Here is a 20,385-nt window from a genome sequence, read left to right as displayed (position 1 = left end):
TCTAAAGATCAAGCACGATTACTCACTCATTCTTATCACAAACACAATAAAACATGTATTCTTCCCATTAAACTGGTTGCATCACAGTTGAGGAGGCTATAAATTCCTGTATGGTGTAACCCACACTTCCTCATTCCGGGTAGATACCTGCTGATCCAGCTCGAGTTTCCAACAGGTAAGAATGTGGTCATTCGCCTCCAGGAAGGAAATCTTGCCTCTAAAAACTCCCACAACAACGCAATTTCACTGTGTCATCACCTGTACACCTGTGGAGGGTGGAGGGGGGAGGAGTCCGGACAGGAGGGTATAAAATAAAAAGTGCAGGCTGAAGATGCTGGGAATCTGCTGAGAGTCGAGATAAAGTGCTCAACATGGGCAACTGGATTATCAACCATGGACTTACATCCTTCATACTGGTGAGTCATTGGTTACACTTAGGGAATTGAATTATTTGAAACCGAAAAGATGACCGAAGGGAATAAGAGTGAGGATTTACGCACATCCTTGGTGCGCAAAAAAGGTGTCCTGGATCTTCAAGGCGAATAGACTAATTAGGATTTAAACATTTATAATTATGAAAAACAATTAACGAAATTAATTGTGTGATGGAAACATGATCCCGGCTGTGTTTGCAGGTGGTCTGGATGGGCATCAACATCTTCCTTTTCGTCTGGTTTTACTTCTTCTACGATTTGGGGGATCAGTTTTTCTACACGCGCCATCTTTTAGGGGTGAGCAAAGACAACAGAAGCTACGATTTTTGTTTTTTTATATAATTTTAATTACAGTCAGACTCACATAAATACTGGGATATTTCTTATTTCAGTCTGCCTTGGCCTGGGCCAGAGCTCCTGCAGCTGTCCTCAACTTCAACTGTCTGCTGATCCTCCTCCCGGTGTGCAGGAACCTGCTGTCTCTGCTCCGAGGCTCCTTCGTGGTAAGCTCTTGATGATGATTGTCACAGCAGGGCGAGGTCCCCTGAATACACTGCCATCGTTTTGTAAAGGTGAAGTATTTCCATGCATGTCATAAGGAAGCAAGTCTGACTGCTGTATATCCAGGAAACGTGGCCCTTATGTACTAATTGTATTACTGTTATTGAGTAGTTAATTAAGGTTAATTGTTGTTTAATTTAATGTTTGGGCTGCATCTCTGTGTTAAAGGTGCTTTAAAAAGTTATAATCTAATAATAATATAAAAATTGTAATCTAATATAATCCAGTCTAATATTCACCAAGGATTTTACAGTTATTATAATATTGTTTGGGGGGTGATATTGTGCTATTTCAGCTCATTAAACTGTTAAATCAAAGAGGAATATTAGTATCAACTGACAGAAAATCCAACCAAGAACTGGATAGTTGTGATATGTTTTACATAACAATACCCTGGCCCTCACCTCCCTTAATAGACACAAGACCGGTAGGCTTCAGTAATGGCTATGGAAAGATGTTTCTATGTCTTTTTTGACTTCTGTTCTGTCTTTATCTTTTCAGTGTTGCGGCAGAACAATGAGGAAACAATTGGACAAAAATCTGAGTTTCCACAAGCTGGTGGCATACATGATCGGCCTGATGACAGGTGAAAAGCGGCTCTCTCTTTTCAGTCTTTCTTCTTTGTTGGAAGATGAAAGTTAGTAGTAGTAGTTGTAGTTATAGTGATAGAAATAGCTTACGACATTTAAGTTTTGGTTAGAGTTAATGTGTGTGCACCTTATTTTACCAGTGTTATATAGATTTGGGGGACATTTAATTTTTCTCCTCAGTTTTCTTCAGAAAAGAAAGAGAGAAACGAGACATCGAACAAACGTATTCACAGTCAGACTTAAAGATATTGTATAGTCAGTTCCCTGACTACACAATATGCATTTTGTAAACAGTTTCAGTGCATTGTTTACTATTTTCCACATTGATCAAACTTGTCAGACCTGAAACAACAAGTGTTTATCAGATCATTTACTGACACAGGAGAGTAAAGAGTAAAAGGGCCTTCAGTCCTTCCTGATGGTGCAGGGAAACTAAAATGTGGACAAATGGAAAGAGTGTTTACTTCATACCGAAACAGATCTGTTCAGTCTTCTCTTTTCACACAGTGACACAGACTGTGATTGTCTCTTCCCACCGTACTTCCTCCTCACTACATACAGGTCAAAATGTTAAAAAGGGGTCATGGTTAAATTTTGGTGAGGGGAGTTTGAGGCAAACAAAGTCTAAAATAAATATTGACTGAAGGAGTAGGAAGTATTCACCTCAAGTGCTGCGATACAAATATTTTAAATCTAGGCTGTTTTTTTTAACCTAGTGGCTAAAATGCAGCAGTGGTAACGTGTCTCCTGTCTGTGTCCTGACAGCTGTTCACATGATTGCCCATTTGTTGAACGTGGAGTGGTACAACAACAGCAGACAGGGAATTTATGATAAACTCAGCACTGCTCTGTCCAACCTGGAGGACAGCGGAAACAACACCTACCTGAACCCAATCCGCAAAACAGACATCGTAAGTTATATTAACCAATCGTAATGAAAATACCATAATTAAATAAGACAAATGTGGAGATACAGAATGCCTTCAGATCTCCAGTTTTGCTTTTGTGTTTTTTCATGTTTTCATTGAAGTTGAAGGATCTTATGTTATCTACAAGTTGAGTAAACTTTTACTTTATGTCTGAAAAAGATTTTTAACTTGGCAACATCAGTGAAAACAAAAATCTCACTATATATATTTGAATTAAAGTAGAACGTCTACCGAAGTGGGATTACTTTAAGTAACTATTACTTGTACTTAGCTGCACGCTAACTTGATGTTCTGTGAGGCTTAACTAGGTACAGCAGTGTTTTGAGCTAAATGCTAACATGATCACAGTGACAATTGTAACATGTTGATATAAAGCAGGTATAATGTGTACCTTGCTCATCATTGTAGTCGGTACAAAGTAAAGCTGATGGTGATGGGAACGTCATTAGTTTTATTAACCAGTTGGATTGTTTGGAGACGTTGGGTCAGTCTGCCATGCTCTCAAATGGACCATTACCCTGACAGTACATACATGGTATGTGTAGCCCATTATTAGCAGTAAACTCACTGGTTTGTTTATTCATACTGCCATACTAGTGTTTTGCTATAGACCTTTTTCACAGCAGCCATTTAGACATGAAATAGTAGGGTAAACAGAGTCAGAGTGCTGCTATTGTTCATGTTGTGCTCACTGGAAAGGCTGTGCTACACTAAATGGATGTGAACCTTAATTAGTATCATAAGTAACACTTGTGTTTACCCTACTGTTTGATATCAGAATAGCTGCTGTGAAAGTGGTAAAAAAAAAAATGCTCTTATAAGTGGTATGACAGGTAGTACTACTCTGGTGCAACTTGAGAAGTTTACAAAACCAGATCTGTTGTCATTTTTCTTCAACCACTGCTGGCTCCAGATTTTATTCAGATAGACGTGTTGCAACTCTAAACATAACAATACAAGAAGTCTCCATTTCACTCACTCTCCATTGTGAAGTCAGCGGTTTGTTTGCATTTCTTTAATCAGTGTCATGAGCTTTAAAATCACAATGTCCGGCTAAACAGGAAAAACAAAGCAGAGAATTCACGTCCTCAACTCTATCTTCTCCATCATCCTCTTCCTGTTGTTCTTGTAAACAAAAAGCACACGTCTGCATTACCACTCTCCTCTTCTTCTTCTCGTCTCAGGATCCGCAGCAGATTCCAACCTACTTTGTCTTCACCACCATCGCTGGCCTCACAGGGGTCATCATCACTCTGGCCCTCATCCTCATCATCACCTCCTCCATGGAGGTCATTAGACGCAGCTACTTTGAAGTCTTCTGGTACACCCACCATCTCTTCGTCATCTTCTTCGCTGGTCTAGTCTTTCACGGAGCTGGGTAAGGGAAAGATTTCAGCTATATATGTAGTTTTAGTTTTTTATAGAACGTTGTTGTCATTGTTAACAGGTTTCACTTGTCTGTCTCACTTGTTCATCTGCAGGCGAATTGTGAGGAGTCAAACGAAAACAGATCCACCACACAACTTTACCCTATGTAAAGACCGCAGTGATGAGTGGGGACGGATTCCTGAGTGTCCCATCCCTCAGTTTGCAGGAGGGTTCCCACAGGTTCGTCTTTTTTCATTTCAAAACGCTCTAAAGCTGCACAAGTTGAGGCTTCCTTACAGTTCATCCTCTGTCTTTACAACTTTTACAACTTAAATACTACAAGCATAAATGATGTGTCATTTAGTTTCTGTATTTTTCCATCTTTTAGACCTGGATGTGGGTGATTGGACCAATGATTCTGTATCTTTGTGAACGTCTGCTGCGTTTCATTCGTTACATGCAGGCAGTCAGATACAGGAAGGTACGTTTGATTTATTTATTTATTCATTTATCTTTGCCCTCAGAGTTGTTCTGCAGGTTATGTGACTGAAGACTTGAGTCTGTTTGCTTTTCTTTCAGATCGTGATGCGGCCGTCCAAGGTGCTGGAGCTGCAGCTGGTGAAGAACGGTTTCAAAATGGAGGTGGGTCAGTACGTCTTCCTCAACTGCCCAGCCATCTCCCAGCTGGAGTGGCACCCGTTCACCATGACCTCCGCCCCCGAGGAGGACTTCTTCAGCATCCACATCCGCTCGGCCGGGGACTGGACCGACAAACTCATAGACATCGTGCAGCATCTACCGGAAGGAGCACAGGGACCCAAGTGAGCATTACTCTTTTCATTTTATCTAATTTCTTGCTGTTTCATAACACATTATCATCATGCTGCCTTATTATTTTATTAATATACGTACAAAAAGACATAAATCTAAACAAAACTATGTAATATATTTGAAATGTAGTCACAAAACAACATGACCCAGTCCACCATCTGTGTGGTTATTAAAAACCAAAACCAAACTTCTGGGTAATGATCAAGTCCCCCCGGCTGTTTCATGAAACCTTGTTTAATATACAGCTGCTCTTAATTAAGACACAGATTATTGGACCCAGCACAGATTTAATTTTGACTCAGCAGTATATACAGCATTCACAAAATGACAGTACAGCAAGTTGTTAGTGTTAATACCTCCTTCAAAATATAATTAAACCTAATTAAAACCAGTGTTACAAATCTGGACCGTATTAGGTTGAATGCCAGTGCACAAAGACAACCTCCAAAGCTTTTGATTGTATCACATCATTCTCATCAGCAGATGGAGTTCGCCTGGTTGTCATGGAATAGTATTGGAATGTTCGTATTTCCATTTTTTTCTGAGCACTTAAAGGTCTTCAATGTTGTCTTAAAAGCTGAGGTTCAATATGGTGCCCATGTGTCACCTTGTGTCTCATATATAAAGGCCAAGTCCTTACTGCAGTGGCCTGGGTTTGATTCCAACCTGCAGCCCCTTGCTGCACCCAAGCAAGGGGCTTGTATCTACTAGGCTACTAGTGGTATGATGTGGTATGTGGCACTGGTCCACACATACTTGTCCCTATAAAAATGAACATTAGATAAATAACTTTTTATTCTCAGCTGCTGTTTTCCCAGAATCAACTTTGAACCCCCAATTAGGAAACTAGGAGAACTTCAGTTTATTGATGCTCATCTAAATGTGAGCTTGTAAGACCCTTCTTTCATATGAGTGATTCCAAGCATTATAAGGCTGTGGTCCGTCATACTTGACATAAACTGGACATAGCTCAGCTGCTCTCCCTTCTGTCACCTCTCGTTAAACCTCTCCACTTTGAGGAGGATATAAGAAGTGCTTCACAAACATGAGTCCAGATGCCACTGTAGTGTGAATAAAGCGTGTCTACATAACCAACTTTTTATGTTTTGGTTGTTAGCTGTAGTTTGTCTGCAACAATAACACAATTGATTTATTGCTTTTCCTCAGAATGGGTGTGGACGGACCCTTTGGCACAGCCAGTGAGGACGTATTCGACTATGAGGTCAGCATGCTGGTCGGTGCCGGTATTGGAGTCACTCCCTTCGCCTCCATTCTCAAATCCATCTGGTACAAGTTCAAAGACTCCAACCCTAAACTGCGCACCAGAAAGGTAACAACTCAAACGCCCCCTCAGGCTGCTTCTGACATTTAAACCTGTCTATCTGTATTTCACCACTCAGACAGACTGCTGCACTTGATTGATGCGAGACAGGAGCTGTTATTGTCTTTTAAATAAAGACCTCTGTGTGGTTTAACAATACACCCATGGATGACAAGCAGCGTGGCCAGCTCTTTTGTAAGAGGATCATTGCTTAACATGCCTGCATCTGCTTCCTTGTTTCAGATATACTTCTATTGGCTCTGCCGTGAAACACACGCCTTCGAGTGGTTTGCCGACCTCCTGCAGGTGCTGGAGAAAGAGATGGAGGAGAGAGGCATGGCGGATTTCCTCACCTACAAACTCTATCTGACCAAATGGGATCAAAGCCATGTATGTGTGTCAATCAGACCTTTTATGTCACAGACTAAAGTCCAGATAAACTGCGTGAGGTCATTTCGACTTAAACTCAGCTGCGTTGTCTCTTTCATTCCGCCCATATTTTTCGTAACAGGCCACGCACGTGAGGGTTCACTCCGATGAGGACACAGACGTGGTCACTGGGCTCAAACAGAAAACCTACTATGGCAGACCCGCCTGGGACAAGGAGTTCGAACAAGTCCGCAAAGAGAACCCAACGTAAGATAAAATCCTCTTGCCGTACAAGTGGCATTAAGTGTTTTGGTCCAGACTGAAATATCTCTATTCAAAGGATTGGCATGAAATTTTATACAGACATTAATGGTCCCCTGAGAAAAAGACGAGACTTTCCTCCAGCGTCACCAGCAGGTTGACATTTGTGGTGTTGAGTGAAATGTCTCAACATTGGCGATAAATTTAGGTCAGACATTCATGTTCTGCTCAGATGAATTGTAATATCTTTGTTGATCTGAAAACGTTTTATCCATTTCCATTATCAGGTCGGTTTAGCTTTTGTCCAGTATTTATCTGCTAAACTAATGACGTTCTCATCAGCTTTGTGTGTTGTGCTAATTAGTAAATGTTAGGATGCTTTCACACTAAACTAAGATGGTGAACGTGGTGAACAAACAACACTTCCCATTAAAACACAGGAGATGTAGTAATAATAATATTAACACATTGAAACTTTAACTTTTTGAAATCTAACACCTCATCTTGTTTTTGTAAATGCCCTCAGGTCTGTGGTGGGAACCTTCTTATGCGGTCCTGAAGCTCTGGGAACAGTCTTGGAGAAGAAATGTGTCAAATACTCAGACGTGGATCCTCGGAAGACCAAATTTTACTTCAACAAGGAGAACTTCTGAGTAAAAACAACAGCAGCAGCATTTGGGCTTACTGAAGCACTAGTGGTGGGGAATCTCTTTCACCCTGGATTATTTTAGAACAATGTAATGATGACAAAGCTGCCTGACAACAAATGACACTACCCGTGTGTGTGTGTGTCTGTGTGTTGTGTGTGTTTTGGCACACTAGACTAAACTGCACACCTATAAAGAGGCAGGGCATGTTATTTTATCTGCACTACTCAGGGCCTGACTTATTTTCTTTACATATTTTCATCCATGATGAAACCTTCAATCATCAGTCTCATAATCCATTATGATCCTAGTCAATAAAACCTTTTTTAAAGCAGACATTGTGATATGAAATAGTAGGGTAAAACGGGTGTTACCATTGATACTGTTATTGTGCACGTTGACTCACTTGAGTCTTAATTAGTATCATTTGTTACACCTTCTGAAGCTTCTTCTCTGGCCTCGTTGTTACTGAGACTTGAACAAGATTATAAGGAAGTGTTTGACTGTTACAGAAGAAGTCAGGGCCTCGAGTGTTTCGTCTGTACACTTGATCGTTTATCATGTGAAAACTACCTTTAATACAGATTAACATTTGAATCAACACAGAACAAAATTGTAATGTCCTTCTACGTAATTAAGAAGTGACTAATACAGCCGCTCACTGCAACCAACGACTATTTCCATTACCCAATAATCCGCCAGTTGTTTTAAATTTTGTTTGTTGTTACATAAGAGAAAAGAAAAGAAGCATGTCATCATACAAGAGGCTGCAATCAGTTCATTTTGTTTATATCAAAGTAAGCCTATGATCAATTAAATTGTAAATAAGTGTCATTCTGTTCTTGAACTAATTGTTTTATAATCTAAAAGTGTGTTTGAAAATTAAAGTGTGAACAAATTATTGTAACTCTATCCTCTAAGCTTGATTAAGGAAACAGATTTCTTGGAACCAGACAATCGTTTATTATAACCGTCACCAGTATTTCCTTATCAGAGTGATAAGACACGTAAACCAGGAGGAAGACAACTGGTCACGTAGCCTCTGGTTAATCATCCTCTCAAGACATGGAAGGATTTATGGTTATTGAAATGACTTTAATTACTTCGCAATTTGTTGTGTTTCATCCACTTTCTTGTAAACAATTCCAGACTCCGTTTGAATAAATGAATAAAGGCAATCAATGTCTCTTTGTATTTTATTGACAAAACAACATCCAGACAAACATTTTCCAGAGCCAGTCACATGAAAACAGTCAGCTTTGAAGGAAAAGGATGAAACCTCATGAAACTCCAGCCCTGGACTTTATCTGTTCAGCATTCACCATCATCCTCTCAAAACTGTCACTTATCTTTTAATCCAAAAGCACTGAGCTTATCTTTCACACAGAAAACAGACAATATGATTAAAAAAAACTATACAATATTCCAAACTAATGAGACGTCTTCAGATCTGTTCAAGTTGAAGGAGACGGGGTGGAGCAGTTTGTGAGTCCTGAACAATGAAAGAAGACATAATCATGTGTCAGAAATAGAGTTGTTCCATGACGATGCAATCATTTCCTGCAGGGATGGAAACTAGTGATGTGAAGGAAATAAAGAAATTTCATCTTACCTAGTCGGACCATCAAGGTGCCCCTCCTGCAGTCTTCTGAATCTGTTCTTTGAGGATGAGAATGCTCTGCCGCTGCTCCGGGGGCAACATGGCGATCTGTTCTGGGGTCAGCTGCAGGACCTGCATGATCAGGGCAGCCTACAGGGGGACAAGTGTTACATTTAGTTGTCATACAGAAGGTTAAATGTGCTTTTCTGTATTTAAAGTGAAAAACAATGAGTACTTTCTTTGATGTGTTACTTAATGTTCACTCATATTCTTTGGTAACAAGGAAAAGAGAAAACATCACCAGCTATTGTTGAAGTCAAACAATTGCAATTTACACAAGCCCTGATTTTTGTCCTCAGGTCACACGTACTCAGAATGACTTGCAATCAGTGAATGCAAAAAACAGGATTTAGCATTTTGCTCAGAGGCACTTCAACAAGCAGCTGACACCCGTTGTATTTGTTAGATAATGTGCATGTCACGTCCCTCGTAGTAATCCTAAAATATTAAGATATTATTATAAAGCTCATTCAAAGTGGCTCTTCACAGTATCCAGTCAGTTATAATACCGGGGTAATCCATTAAGTGACACCCACCTTCTCCTGGTCCTGTGTGGAGACCTGGCTCTGCCCCGGACTGAAGCCTCCTCCCGACGGAGGAACACCAGAAATACCGGGACCCTGCAGGACAAACATGCTGTTAGGTCTCACTGTTTATCATAGGGGTTATTGATTACCCAATCCATCTTCCTTTTCTCAAGTCGCACAGTTTTACAATGTTTTTAAATGTAATGTGAAGTAAAGGTTATTTATTCTGTATTTATAACAGTATTTATTCAAATTCCTTGTGACGTATCAAATTTAGATTCTCATGTATTCTACAAAAACACAGGAAAAAGAAGTATTGAAAGTCATTTTAATAATATTAGCCTATGCATTTGGATTCTCAAGATCACAAATTTGCTCAAGAATCCCTCTCGCCAGGCTTCAATCTACGCCTTTGCAGCTGGTACAATGCTATCAGACCAATCTGCGCCCTTTAAGGAAGAACTAACTGGCAGCTTGTTTTTCAAGTATTTTGAAATAGGTTCTTAACAGCCAACAGAGACAAAGACGATAGATGCCGCCGTTACCGGTCTCGCAGGTGGAGGAGCGTTAGGACCCATGCTATGAGGAACGGGGCCTGGCATCCCTGCGGCCATGGGAACCCTCTGCCCCGTCACTGGACCACGAGCGTCCATCGCCCTTGGGTCGCGACCTGCAAACAAAACAAAACCACACTTAACATTCACACTTTGCTGAGTACTGACTGAATCACTGGAGGGTAAAGTTCTGTTCAAATATGAAGTGAAGTGAAATAAAGTTAATCATTAAATAAAACATTAACATTAAAATCCACAAATGAATAGAAGGTGTTTGTAGTCCTGTTGGCTTCTAGAAACATTGCCACATGGATGACCTTAGATTAAGGAGGTAATGAATATAATGAAGTTGAAATTGTATTAATCAAGTATAACCACATGAAAAAATAAAGTGTGCTTGTTATCGAACAACTGTTCTTATTCTCTAAAAACCTCTTGCTAGGACAAAAGACTTTTGTTTGGTTCAGTGGAATTTGGTTTGTTTGCCAGCTGGGACTGAAACTGAACTGAGATCTGTTACGCACAAAATGTTAACTATGTGCACACAATCGTAAATGTAAACTATAATAAGTTCAGGTTCTCAAACTACGGAGCATTATTAGAGCAGCTACCTCTGGTTTCCATCGGGGGTCCCCGTGGCTCCATCATCGGGGGCCCTCTGGGGTCACCCATCATGTTTCGTGGTTCACCCATAGGTGGGCCTCTCATGTCCATTGGAGGTCCTCTCATGTCCGGAGGGGGTCCACTTGCCATTTGGGCCATGTGTACAGGAGGGGCTTGGTGGGGTGGTGGAGCCCCCATGTAACCCCGACTAAATACACACAGACAAGCAATTAAATATCTATAGAATGAAACTGGCAAAATAACAGTTTTCAGTTATAAATCCTCAAGAGTTCTCAAAATGTTTGATCACATAGTAGTTTTCGATGTTAGTGGCGGAGTCTGCCACTAACACTGTCATCACACGCACAGGAAACGATGCATGCACGTGATCCAGTATTAATGTTTGTTACATTATCTCATTAGCTCCCTTTCCACAGCCTGTTCATGGCGGGAGTTGTTGCACTATTATTCCACCTCGCTGCTCTGTATAAAAGAGGACGAAAAGAGAATTGGGGGGAGTGGGCCTCTGAGCCGGCAGCGGAGGTAGTAACAGAGCTGACATACAGTATGTAAACGGGTGAGCCAGCAGGACGGGACATGTGTGCTGAAGAGAAAGAGCAGCAGCTAGTGACAGTGAATGCGAGGAGGAAAAGGAGAGCAGTGAAGTTAAGTAAGCAGCCAGTAAATGTACGTTTCAGTTTGTCAGTGAATAAAAGCTGCAGCTTTTCAAGACCAAAGTAAAAAGGTCTCTTGTGTCGTTTCCCCAACTGTTGGGATAGGGTCCGCCTACATTGAGCCTCTTTTGCTCCTGCAACGCCGGCATGCCATCTACAATCACACACTGGGGCGCCGTTGATCGCCACTGCTGGGGGATCATCAGTATAAAAAGGGCTGGTGATAAAAGCCCTTTCACTCTCCCAACGCTGCATCAGGGCTATATTGAGTCACTGCTGATGCAAAGGTAGCATTTCCTACGGCTGTGGCTTTACATTATTTGTTTAACTGGCAAAACATAGTGTGGCTTTTACTGCGAAGCAGTAACAGGAAACACCGCATGTGTTCATCAAAAACGCTTGTAGAAAACGGTGAATTTTAGCATTTTTTCACCAGCAGATCCCTTTTAATTTTTGCATGGGAGTGACGCTGTTAGATAAAGAGCTTAGAGTGACAGGATGCAGTTAACCAACTCCTTCACTGTGCCATGCTGTTGTGAGGAAAAACTAAATAAAAATCCGATAGCACCTAGACATTATTATTGACCGAGTTTGTTTGGCTGAGTTTCTCATTGGTTGTATTTCTCACAACCTACTCAACAAGTGTCAGTACAGTATTTAACAACACCTGTTGCTGCTGTGGTAACCATGGGTGCAGCCAGTAAGGAAATTTAAGGATTAAAACTTTAATGGCTTGAATTGACACTCCTTACCACTAAATACATGCAACCTGTCCTGTTTTATTATTAAGGTAAGGCAATATGGTGGAACGTCTTACTTGGGGTCTATGACGTCTCCAGTGACATTCAGCAGAGTTCCTCCTCTGGGATCATTGGGACCATCTCCCAGCAGGCCTCTGGGGGGGATACCACCTGGTCCTGAGAGGAGAAAAATCACACATTCAACCACCTTGAAATTATATCCTACACCATTATTCTTAATTTTCTATTCATTGACCAGGAAATGTTTCATGACTAATCCACTAAATGTAGGCTGTAACTCTAAATAGGGAAGAAATTCCAGGTAAGGGAAACCACACGACACACACAGACACACACAGACACACACCCCCCCCATAAAGATAGGTGTGTTGGCTCAGAATAGATATCTCAGGAAACAACCAATGCTGTTTGGGGTTTATAAAGCACACAATAAAAGTACACACTGACAATATCAAGCTGCCACAGTCTGATTTCACAACACACAGGGAAATACTAATAGTGTGATCAGGAAGAATAAACATTGCAGTCTACCATCAACATTAAGAGAGATTACAGGTTTAAAAACACATAAAAACCATCTATTCAAACACAGATACAGAAGGCCTGACTTGAGAATATTTTCCTACTTGCATCTTGTAACTCTGGTGTTATTTGGCCATGAGAACATGACGACGGGAGGCATGCAGAGAAAAGATGAAGTGCAGTGGGTGTGTCAGTGTTATGTTAACTGCATGTCTAATGGCATACATACCGCAGATGACTACCTACAGTAGAGTGATACTAGCCAGAGTAAATAGGGCACAGTATCTGAATAAAGCTCAACATGGCAGGCTTGGATATGTACAAACAGTGGCTGGAACACATCTGACGAACAAATCTGTCGCTCCAGCTATTAAATAATTAGTGAAAATGCTTCATCATGTAATGGGCTGAATGTGACAGCTTTCATGCACAAGAAGGCTCATTGTTTGATTGCTTCATGCTATATTACAGTTAAATGACAACGAATGGACACTCCCTGATGTAGCTTCACTTTAATTAAAATTAACGTAGTTTAAATGTGGCTCATATAACATGTCAGCAAGATGTAACGTTTATTTAAAATTAGGGAAATATTAACTCAAAATTAAAAACAAAAGCCTGTTTGTTGGTCCATTGGATTTGATTTTGATTTCAGACTTAACAGATTTAAGGTAAAGGTAGGGGCTGTGATAAAAAAAAAATTCAACATTAAATGTCACTTACTATGGATTTTTTTGTTTGTTTTTGTTTTTGTTATTTTTGTTATACTGAGAACAGCTGACTGGGAGGAGAGCCCAGAGCTGGTAAAATAAATAAATAAATAAAAAACAAGCAGCAGCTATAAGAAACTGATGGACTGCTGTTAGTCCTGCTGTCAGTGGAACTACAGTGTGGAGAAAAGGCAGGAAATTGGACAGATTTTTGACCACTGATGCTGACAAACACAAACATGGGCATAGCAAAAGCCAAGAAGCTGGATTTTCCTTGGAAGTAACATGCAGCTTTAAAGCAAACTCAGCGATTTCATGCCATTATGCAGTAAACATAAAGCCATGGAGCCCCTTTGCTTCTACTGGCGGGAACGACCTCTCACATGCTGTACAGTCGAACTGCTGACAGCTGCAACTCATGACATTAAGAGTGATAAAGCTGAGACAGAATAACAGACTTCATATTGTCAAATATGAGAAACTCTTTACAATCAAAATCTGCTTGTTGAAATTAAAACCATCCCAGGTCTGAACCAAATGCCTTCATGTGAATTTCTACCGATTCATTGGGAGGTTTGTGAAAGCTACATTTTCTTAAATAGTACATCTCATTTTAATTAGTTGCTTAACAAAAGGCTCAGTTCAATTTTGCAATGTGCAGAAAGCCATGATGTCTGAAAGCACAAAAAGGTATTGAGAAGAATGTGACACCCGTGGCTATCTTAAGCCTTTTGGGGGGAAAACGTGCCTCCACATTCAACATCTACAACATGTGGCCTCAACATCCTCAGTATGTTACATCTTGAATGATAAGAGATCTCCTGTGGTCCGCATCCATCAGTCTGGATCAATAAGAGCTCAAGTCTCTTCCAAACCTTCCCAAACTACAAACAGCAAAGTAACCAGTCGAAGTAATTTAATAGTGACAGGGAGGATTTCATGCAATTTGTCTTCTATCAAAAGAAATGAGTCCATGCAGGATGTCAAAGTTTGTGTTTTACTAAAGGGTCAGGCTGAGACATCCCCCCACGCACCATAAACTAGACAACCAGAGTGGACAAACTGGTGTGCTGAGCTGATGAGGCCTGTAAAGCATTTTTTTACCTTCACAGCTTCTCAACGCACATACCAACTAGCAGAGTGCCAGAGGCAGAAAGCCTGCATTGTCTGCACAAACTGGCCTTAAATGTATTTGTATTACTTCAATTAGAGTTGACCAACATATTTATCCAGATGTGACTGGTGTGTATGTATTCTACATCCTTCCACAAAAAGGAAAAATGTTCTGACAACAAAAGAATTACACAATAATTCCCATGTATCACTGCTTTATATTCTGTCAATATTTCTACATTTATTTTTATTATTTCAGCATCATCGTTGGATACAAATTGTCCTGCATATGCAGCTTATTGCAGAGTAGCTGCTGATCCAATCCTGATCCTTTTATATTCTTTATGTGCATTTTTAGCATTTTAAAGCAGTTGTTTCTGCATTTGATGGCTCTCCTACACATATTTAATAACACTATTGTTTTATTTTCTTTTTTTGGCATTTTATTTAAATTTGTACAGTATATTGTGCATTGACTCTGTTGTAGATGTTCAACTGAGCTGAATCAGTTTAACTTTATGTTAAACTGAAGGTCATGTAGCTTACTGTAGTATCCACAAAAAAATATGTTGGCTTTTTGAGTCACATTAACACTTTTATTCCAGGCAGCTGCCCAAACCTGTATCTGTTGACATGAAGTGTCACCACTTTCCTCCACATGGCACATCCTGCTTTAGTTATGATAATGCTCGGAGATCATAATCTTTATACAAACAGGCTATGTGACTACTGTACTGTACTGAACGTGTGGAGACACAATGGTTCGTATTTGATTTGACATGCAGTGTAACGAACTGTAGAGCTAAGACTAAATCCCAGAAGTGCTGTATATTTGGTCAGTGGCCTCTCCATAACAGTCCTATGATCTGACTGGAGAACTGAAGGAGTACAGTGATACCTTGAGGCCGCTCGATAGCAGCTTGCCCAGACGATCCTGTGGGAGAATGCTGAAGGTTTCCTGAGCCAGCATTAAAGTAAAGAAGAACAGGAGACACAAGACTCAAGAGAGCAAAGCAGCACTTTAAGAGCATTTAAAAGTATGCTCATGACATTATTGTATGCACACACAGACACAGAGGGGTGAAAAGGGACATTTAGAAACTTAAAAATAGTAAAATGTGTAACATGAAGGCTCAACAGACAGAGAACATAGATTTTAGGAAAAAACCTCAAGAGTCAAGTTGATTATGCCCTGCTGCTCATAAAGCACATCAACTAATTACAAGGCTCTGGTGACACCTAGTGTTCCCAGTGAGCCATGACAGGTGTAGAGCTTTGACATAAAATGAGGTACAGGCATTCATTCTGGTTAGAAAATATATTTTCTTTGTATTTTACCTGAGTCGCAGGTCATTGTGGCGCTGTAGGTATGATTGTGGCTACACATGTAACTGATAAAATAACTTGAACAATAGCTTAAGCCATTGCATTACATTGTACTAATAAAGCCACATGACTGTAGCTTTGTTTCAACTGTTTTTAAGTTTGGCCAAATCTGTTATGGTTATCTGCTAAAATAAAATGTGCGTAGGAAACAGTGCAAAACTAGGGTTGAACACAGACATATTGGTCTGGTAGCTGGAGTGTGGCACCTGAATAATAATTAGTACATACATTAATAATAACGACATTCAAGTATAATATATATGTCTATAATCCTTAAAAACTGTGCACATTTTATTAGTAAACCAGGGAGCGGCTGTGACACATTCAATAATATGCCAGAAACAACTGCAGTAAGCCTACAGAAGATTATAGTTCCAGGTGTTGGCTGACTGAAGAGTGAAATAAAGATCTGGTAAGCGATCAGTTTGGGGCTCATCGTGCACGAGGAACGGGTGTAATGAAACAGTCACACCTCACACATTAAGAATCAATCGCCGTAGTAATCGATATTTGGACATAACATAAGGGTGATGCGACCACAACCGGTTCAGTTGTTGATGCGAGTATGTATGCAGTTTGATGATTACCTGGAGGTCCCACTGGTACGGGTCCTGGTCCCGGTCCAGGTCCTGGGCCAGGTCCTGCGACAGGCATTGGTCCAGGGACGACACCCAAGTTGGGGGGCTGCATCATTTGAGGGGCTCCATTGACATGCATTCCAGGCTGATTATATGAAGAAAAAAAAATAAGAAAACATAAATAATTTAACCTAAACCTTAGTCTTATTTTTACAGAATATAACAATTCTGAGCCTTAACCTTATAAAACCAGCTTAAATAACCAGCTATCCTGTCTGTCATCAGATGGCATAAGATGGACAGAACCTTTTACCAACGTTGGTTGAGTTGTAACCTTTCACTTACTCATATCCACGGTTACATTTCATTAAGTCATGATCAGGGAAACGTAGATTAAAGAGAGGAGACAGACTGTGCATGATGGGATATGAACCAGTTTCACAATATTTTGTTCCTACACTGAATGTACGATACAAACATGTGTAAAGTACGGTCACATTACACTTCTGTCCACAGAATATTCGCTCCATCTCCCATTCACTTATACTGGAGCCTGCAAAACAAACTAATTAAAGCTCATGTTTCCGGTTTCAGTGAGTAGCATTTCTTTCAAAAGCGGCTCTCATCAATATTTATTTATTACCCGCATCAGAGTGGTGACATTGTCCTTTTCCAGAGTGGAGTGGGGGACTATTTTGTTCAACAGAAGTATAATGTGTCCATTACTTTAGAGAGTAAAAGGCCGTTCTACTTACCACAGGCTGCGGCTGAGACACTGGCACACTGGGCTGCGCAGGAGGAGGGTTGACCGGCGGCGCTCCTCCACCCTGCCCGCTGGGAATCAGAGGTGGGACTGAAGTTTGACGATGGAGCATTTTCTGTGTACGGAAAAAGCATCTCTCAAAAACTTGTACTGCTTCCAACGTGCAGGCTAGCTTACAGCTCCTTTGACTAATGACAAGGTCACAGTGAGCTGCGCTTATTATTTTTGATCTTGCCTTAAATAAAAGATAAGATATGGTAAGATCTGACTAATCTCTTCCTTCTGAATCAGCATCTCTCACCAAGGCTATCTCAGGGTCGACAATCCGCATGACCACTTGGGCCTGCAGCAGAGCATAGGCCAGCTGAGGGTTCTGCAGCAGCATGTTCCTCGCCTCCTGGGGACTGTTCTGCACACACAGCTGGAGAAAGACATCAGAAACATGATATTATAGACTGCATGAAAAAGAAGCTTTGTGTGCTTTTACTTCCCGACAGGTTAGACATGCCCTTGTAATTTATGCTACCCACTTATGATTCAGATACATGTCCATACCCAACAAAAGTGGCTGCATCAACACAAAAACATTAAACAAAGAGACGTGTGACGATATCTGTGGTATCAGGATCAGAGACCAAACACTCGACACTCTGATCAGCACATGGAGCTGTCCTACTGACACAAGCTTTGGTGCAACAAAACACTTCTCCAGTCGGGGGAAAATGTCTGCAGTGTGGTGTTTCTTTGAGCTTAATGAAGCAGACTGCCAGATGTGCAAAGATAAGGCTTCTCTGGCAGAGCTGAGAGAGACAGACTGTAGAGCCCAGTCTCTGTTAATGAAAGGGAAGGAAGAGCATCTGCATACACTTGTCATCCTGGAGGTGATTCAAGTTGAGAGCAACATTTGTCACCATCTTTTTTGGAGACTAAAGAGAGTAAAGAGAGTAAGCAGCATTAAACATACAGACTGAGAACATGGCTTCTGGGGTAAACCGTTATTCTATTAGACTCCTTATTAAATACCTTTACCTTATGTTAGTTTCTTTAATTTGGTACTTTGTAATATTTAAAAACCTCCAGAACAGTCAGTATGTTAAATCACCTTTTGGTTTTAAACCTTGACAGAAAGACCTTCTTTTATTATGGCTGCCCTTAAGACCAGTAGCAGAAGCCAACTCGCATTAAAATGGTGAAATTCTGTGATTTGTGCCAGAGACACTATATCTTTTGCCCTATTTTGGGGAGAATATACTTTTACACAATGAGCTAAGCATAAATTCACCAGAATAATACATAAATGTCATTGATGCACCAGTTCCAGAGATGAATTCATAACACTCAAGATTAGGCATCATAACTGCCCATTAACCCTTTCAGTCCAAAAAACTGTACCCCTTACATTAATAAGCCTGTGTGAAGTCTCGCACTATATTCAAATATGGACATTGTGCACATTTTCTTTCTCAGAATAAACAGGACTATTTGAAAATCAAGCAGAAATTTGATGTGCAAAATGGCATTAAAGATTAATGATGGATTACAGCTACACACACGTAGAATTTAGTAGTTTATTTAATTTAGAATTTAGGCAAGCCTAGGAAAAAAGTAACAAAATGTAATTTATTATTGCTCTGAAGTGCTCATTACAGAAATGTAATCCAATTAATCGCTGACACCTGTGGGGTTTTTGGTGACAGGAATTACGGGCTTACAACAGCCTCATAACCAATGAATAACTTTTAAGTACATATGTATTTACTAAAATAAAGATTGTCAAGTAAACTTTTACTCAAGTTTTATTCAAATCAAACCATGTCACTAATCTTTCTAAATTTATAGGGGTCAAGGGTCAACTACTGGAATCTCAATTATTTACAAAAAGCACCATAAAATATAAAATACAGAGGCATCTATTGAGTGAGCTCTCTGCAGCATCTACAAGCAGGCATGATAGCTCATTTTGCTTATAAGGAGCATTAATATGTATGGATATAGTTTGTTTCTATACCACATTTGAATAATGAATGAATGCTGGTGATAGAGTAAGTGTTAAAATGTCTATACAGGATGGAAAGGAGACCTGTAACACACTTGGTAATCTGAATGTCACAAAAGAAGGACCTGAAATACCTGCAGCCGGTAAAAAACTGAGGCCGTATACCAGCCTACCTTCATCTGTTTCATGAGTTCAAACATCTGCTCTGGTGGCAGACTGGCCACAGCTCTGCTGATGGACTCTGGGGCTTCCTGTGGCTGGATGCTGTCTCCATAAGGAGACTCAATAATCGGGGCTCCTGTTCCCAAACCTGTGCAAGACAGAAATAGCAGAGAATAGTAGCTTTGCCAAAAGCATCTCTCAATCAAATCAACTTAAATACAGCACATGAGATGTAATGCCAAGAGCAAACAAACACTTACTTTTGAGCTCTTCCTTGTTTTTCTCACTGGCTGCATTGTCCACACGGAGAGCCCGACCACTGAACTCTCTCCCGTTCAGGTTCCTCATGGCACTGAGGGCCGTCTCCTGATCTTGATATTCACAGAAGCCATATCCCTTTGGCTTCCCTGTCTCCCTGTCATACACTAACCTGAAAACAATGAGACACATGTGATCATCACGTCCCATAATCCACCTGTCTACTGACTGAAATCATCTTCAACGTGAACACAGTAACAGTAACATAAACAAACCATACGGGTGTAGTAGCTCAGACTGGATGTAGGAGGGTCAGGAGCTATAACACTAGTTTATTTAAACTCAACAAGCACAGACAACCTCTTCCACTCACCTGAAGCTGACAACAAGTCCCACTTCAGAAAAGATGTCTTTCAGCTGTTCCTCTGTGGCTTCATACGGAATATTCCCCACTAAAACAATGACGACATATAAGAAACATTAGTACGACAATAATAAGAAATTCACTTTTCATTTAAGCTAGCGTTTGTTACCTCGTTGGTTAGCTAACAGTAACAGTAGCCGGCTATCTATGTGAGCACGCTTTAATTGATTAGCCGCTAGTTTATCGACTCATCGCGCACCTGATGGATCGAACCGCAATACGACGGCAACAGAACTCACCAAACACCGACCGTAGAGAGCGATCGACGGCCGGGTCTCTGTTCGCGGCGGCGGCGGCGGCGGCAGCAGCGGCCGCAGCAGCAGCTACGTTCGCCATTTTGGGGACACAAAAGAATGCGACACCAGGAAGTTAGAATGAGAGAA

At 40.7% G+C, this 20,385-nt stretch overlaps 2 protein-coding genes across 3 annotated transcripts; one reads left to right on the top strand and one right to left on the bottom strand.

Annotated features, from left to right (window-relative positions):
- The first annotated feature begins 281 nt into the window (after positions 1–281).
- On the top strand, positions 282–8,489 carry nox1 (NADPH oxidase 1). Its single transcript, XM_051419712.1, has 13 exons — positions 282–416; positions 636–731; positions 827–937; positions 1,497–1,581; positions 2,351–2,496; positions 3,699–3,892; positions 3,996–4,122; positions 4,271–4,363; positions 4,462–4,703; positions 5,881–6,043; positions 6,278–6,424; positions 6,546–6,670; positions 7,191–8,489. Exons 1-13 carry the CDS (start codon positions 372–374, stop codon positions 7,315–7,317), a joined length of 1,701 nt encoding a protein of 566 aa, XP_051275672.1. The 5' UTR covers positions 282–371; the 3' UTR covers positions 7,318–8,489.
- Positions 8,490–20,367, bottom strand: cstf2 (cleavage stimulation factor, 3' pre-RNA, subunit 2). Of its 2 annotated transcripts, XM_051419713.1 has the most exons (14): positions 20,242–20,367; positions 19,952–20,030; positions 19,581–19,750; positions 19,332–19,468; positions 17,464–17,583; positions 17,155–17,277; positions 16,409–16,544; positions 15,334–15,393; positions 12,147–12,246; positions 10,664–10,863; positions 10,044–10,168; positions 9,508–9,591; positions 8,924–9,061; positions 8,490–8,803 (listed from the first exon to the last, which is right to left on the bottom strand). In XM_051419713.1, the coding sequence occupies exons 1-13, from the start codon at positions 20,336–20,338 to the stop codon at positions 8,936–8,938; spliced, it is 1,557 nt and encodes a 518-aa protein (XP_051275673.1). In that variant the 5' UTR covers positions 20,339–20,367; the 3' UTR covers positions 8,490–8,803; positions 8,924–8,935. The 2 variants fall into 2 exon arrangements, with proteins under 2 accessions (XP_051275673.1, XP_051275674.1); XM_051419714.1 differs by lacking the exon at positions 15,334–15,393 and having other exon boundaries at positions 20,242–20,366.
- Positions 20,368–20,385: the final 18 nt, after the last annotated feature.

The sequence above is a fragment of the Dicentrarchus labrax genome, unplaced genomic scaffold (assembly GCF_905237075.1).
Source record: "Dicentrarchus labrax unplaced genomic scaffold, dlabrax2021, whole genome shotgun sequence".
NCBI lineage: Eukaryota > Metazoa > Chordata > Actinopteri > Moronidae > Dicentrarchus > Dicentrarchus labrax.
The sequence above is the reverse complement of the archived record's forward strand: the minus strand, read 5'-3'. Positions and strand labels throughout refer to the sequence as shown.

What these genes read in the sequence shown, in the direction of transcription:
- nox1 (XM_051419712.1), top strand. Translation starts at nt 372, where the DNA reads ATGGGCAACTGGATTATCAACCATGGACTTACATCCTTCATACTG. An exon ending in CAATCCGCAAAACAGACATC is followed by an intron (nt 2,497 to 3,698) that starts GTAAGTTATATT and finishes TTCTCGTCTCAG; the next exon opens with GATCCGCAGCAGATTCCAAC. An exon ending in CCAAATGGGATCAAAGCCAT is followed by an intron (nt 6,425 to 6,545) that starts GTATGTGTGTCA and finishes TTTTCGTAACAG; the next exon opens with GCCACGCACGTGAGGGTTCA.
- cstf2 (XM_051419713.1), bottom strand. Translation starts at nt 20,338, where the DNA reads ATGGCGAACGTAGCTGCTGCTGCGGCCGCTGCTGCCGCCGCCGCCGCC. An exon ending in GGACTTGTTGTCAGCTTCAG is followed by an intron (nt 19,751 to 19,951) that starts GTGAGTGGAAGA and finishes CATTGTTTTCAG; the next exon opens with GTTAGTGTATGACAGGGAGA. An exon ending in CCACACAGGACCAGGAGAAG is followed by an intron (nt 9,062 to 9,507) that starts GTGGGTGTCACT and finishes GTCCCCCTGTAG; the next exon opens with GCTGCCCTGATCATGCAGGT.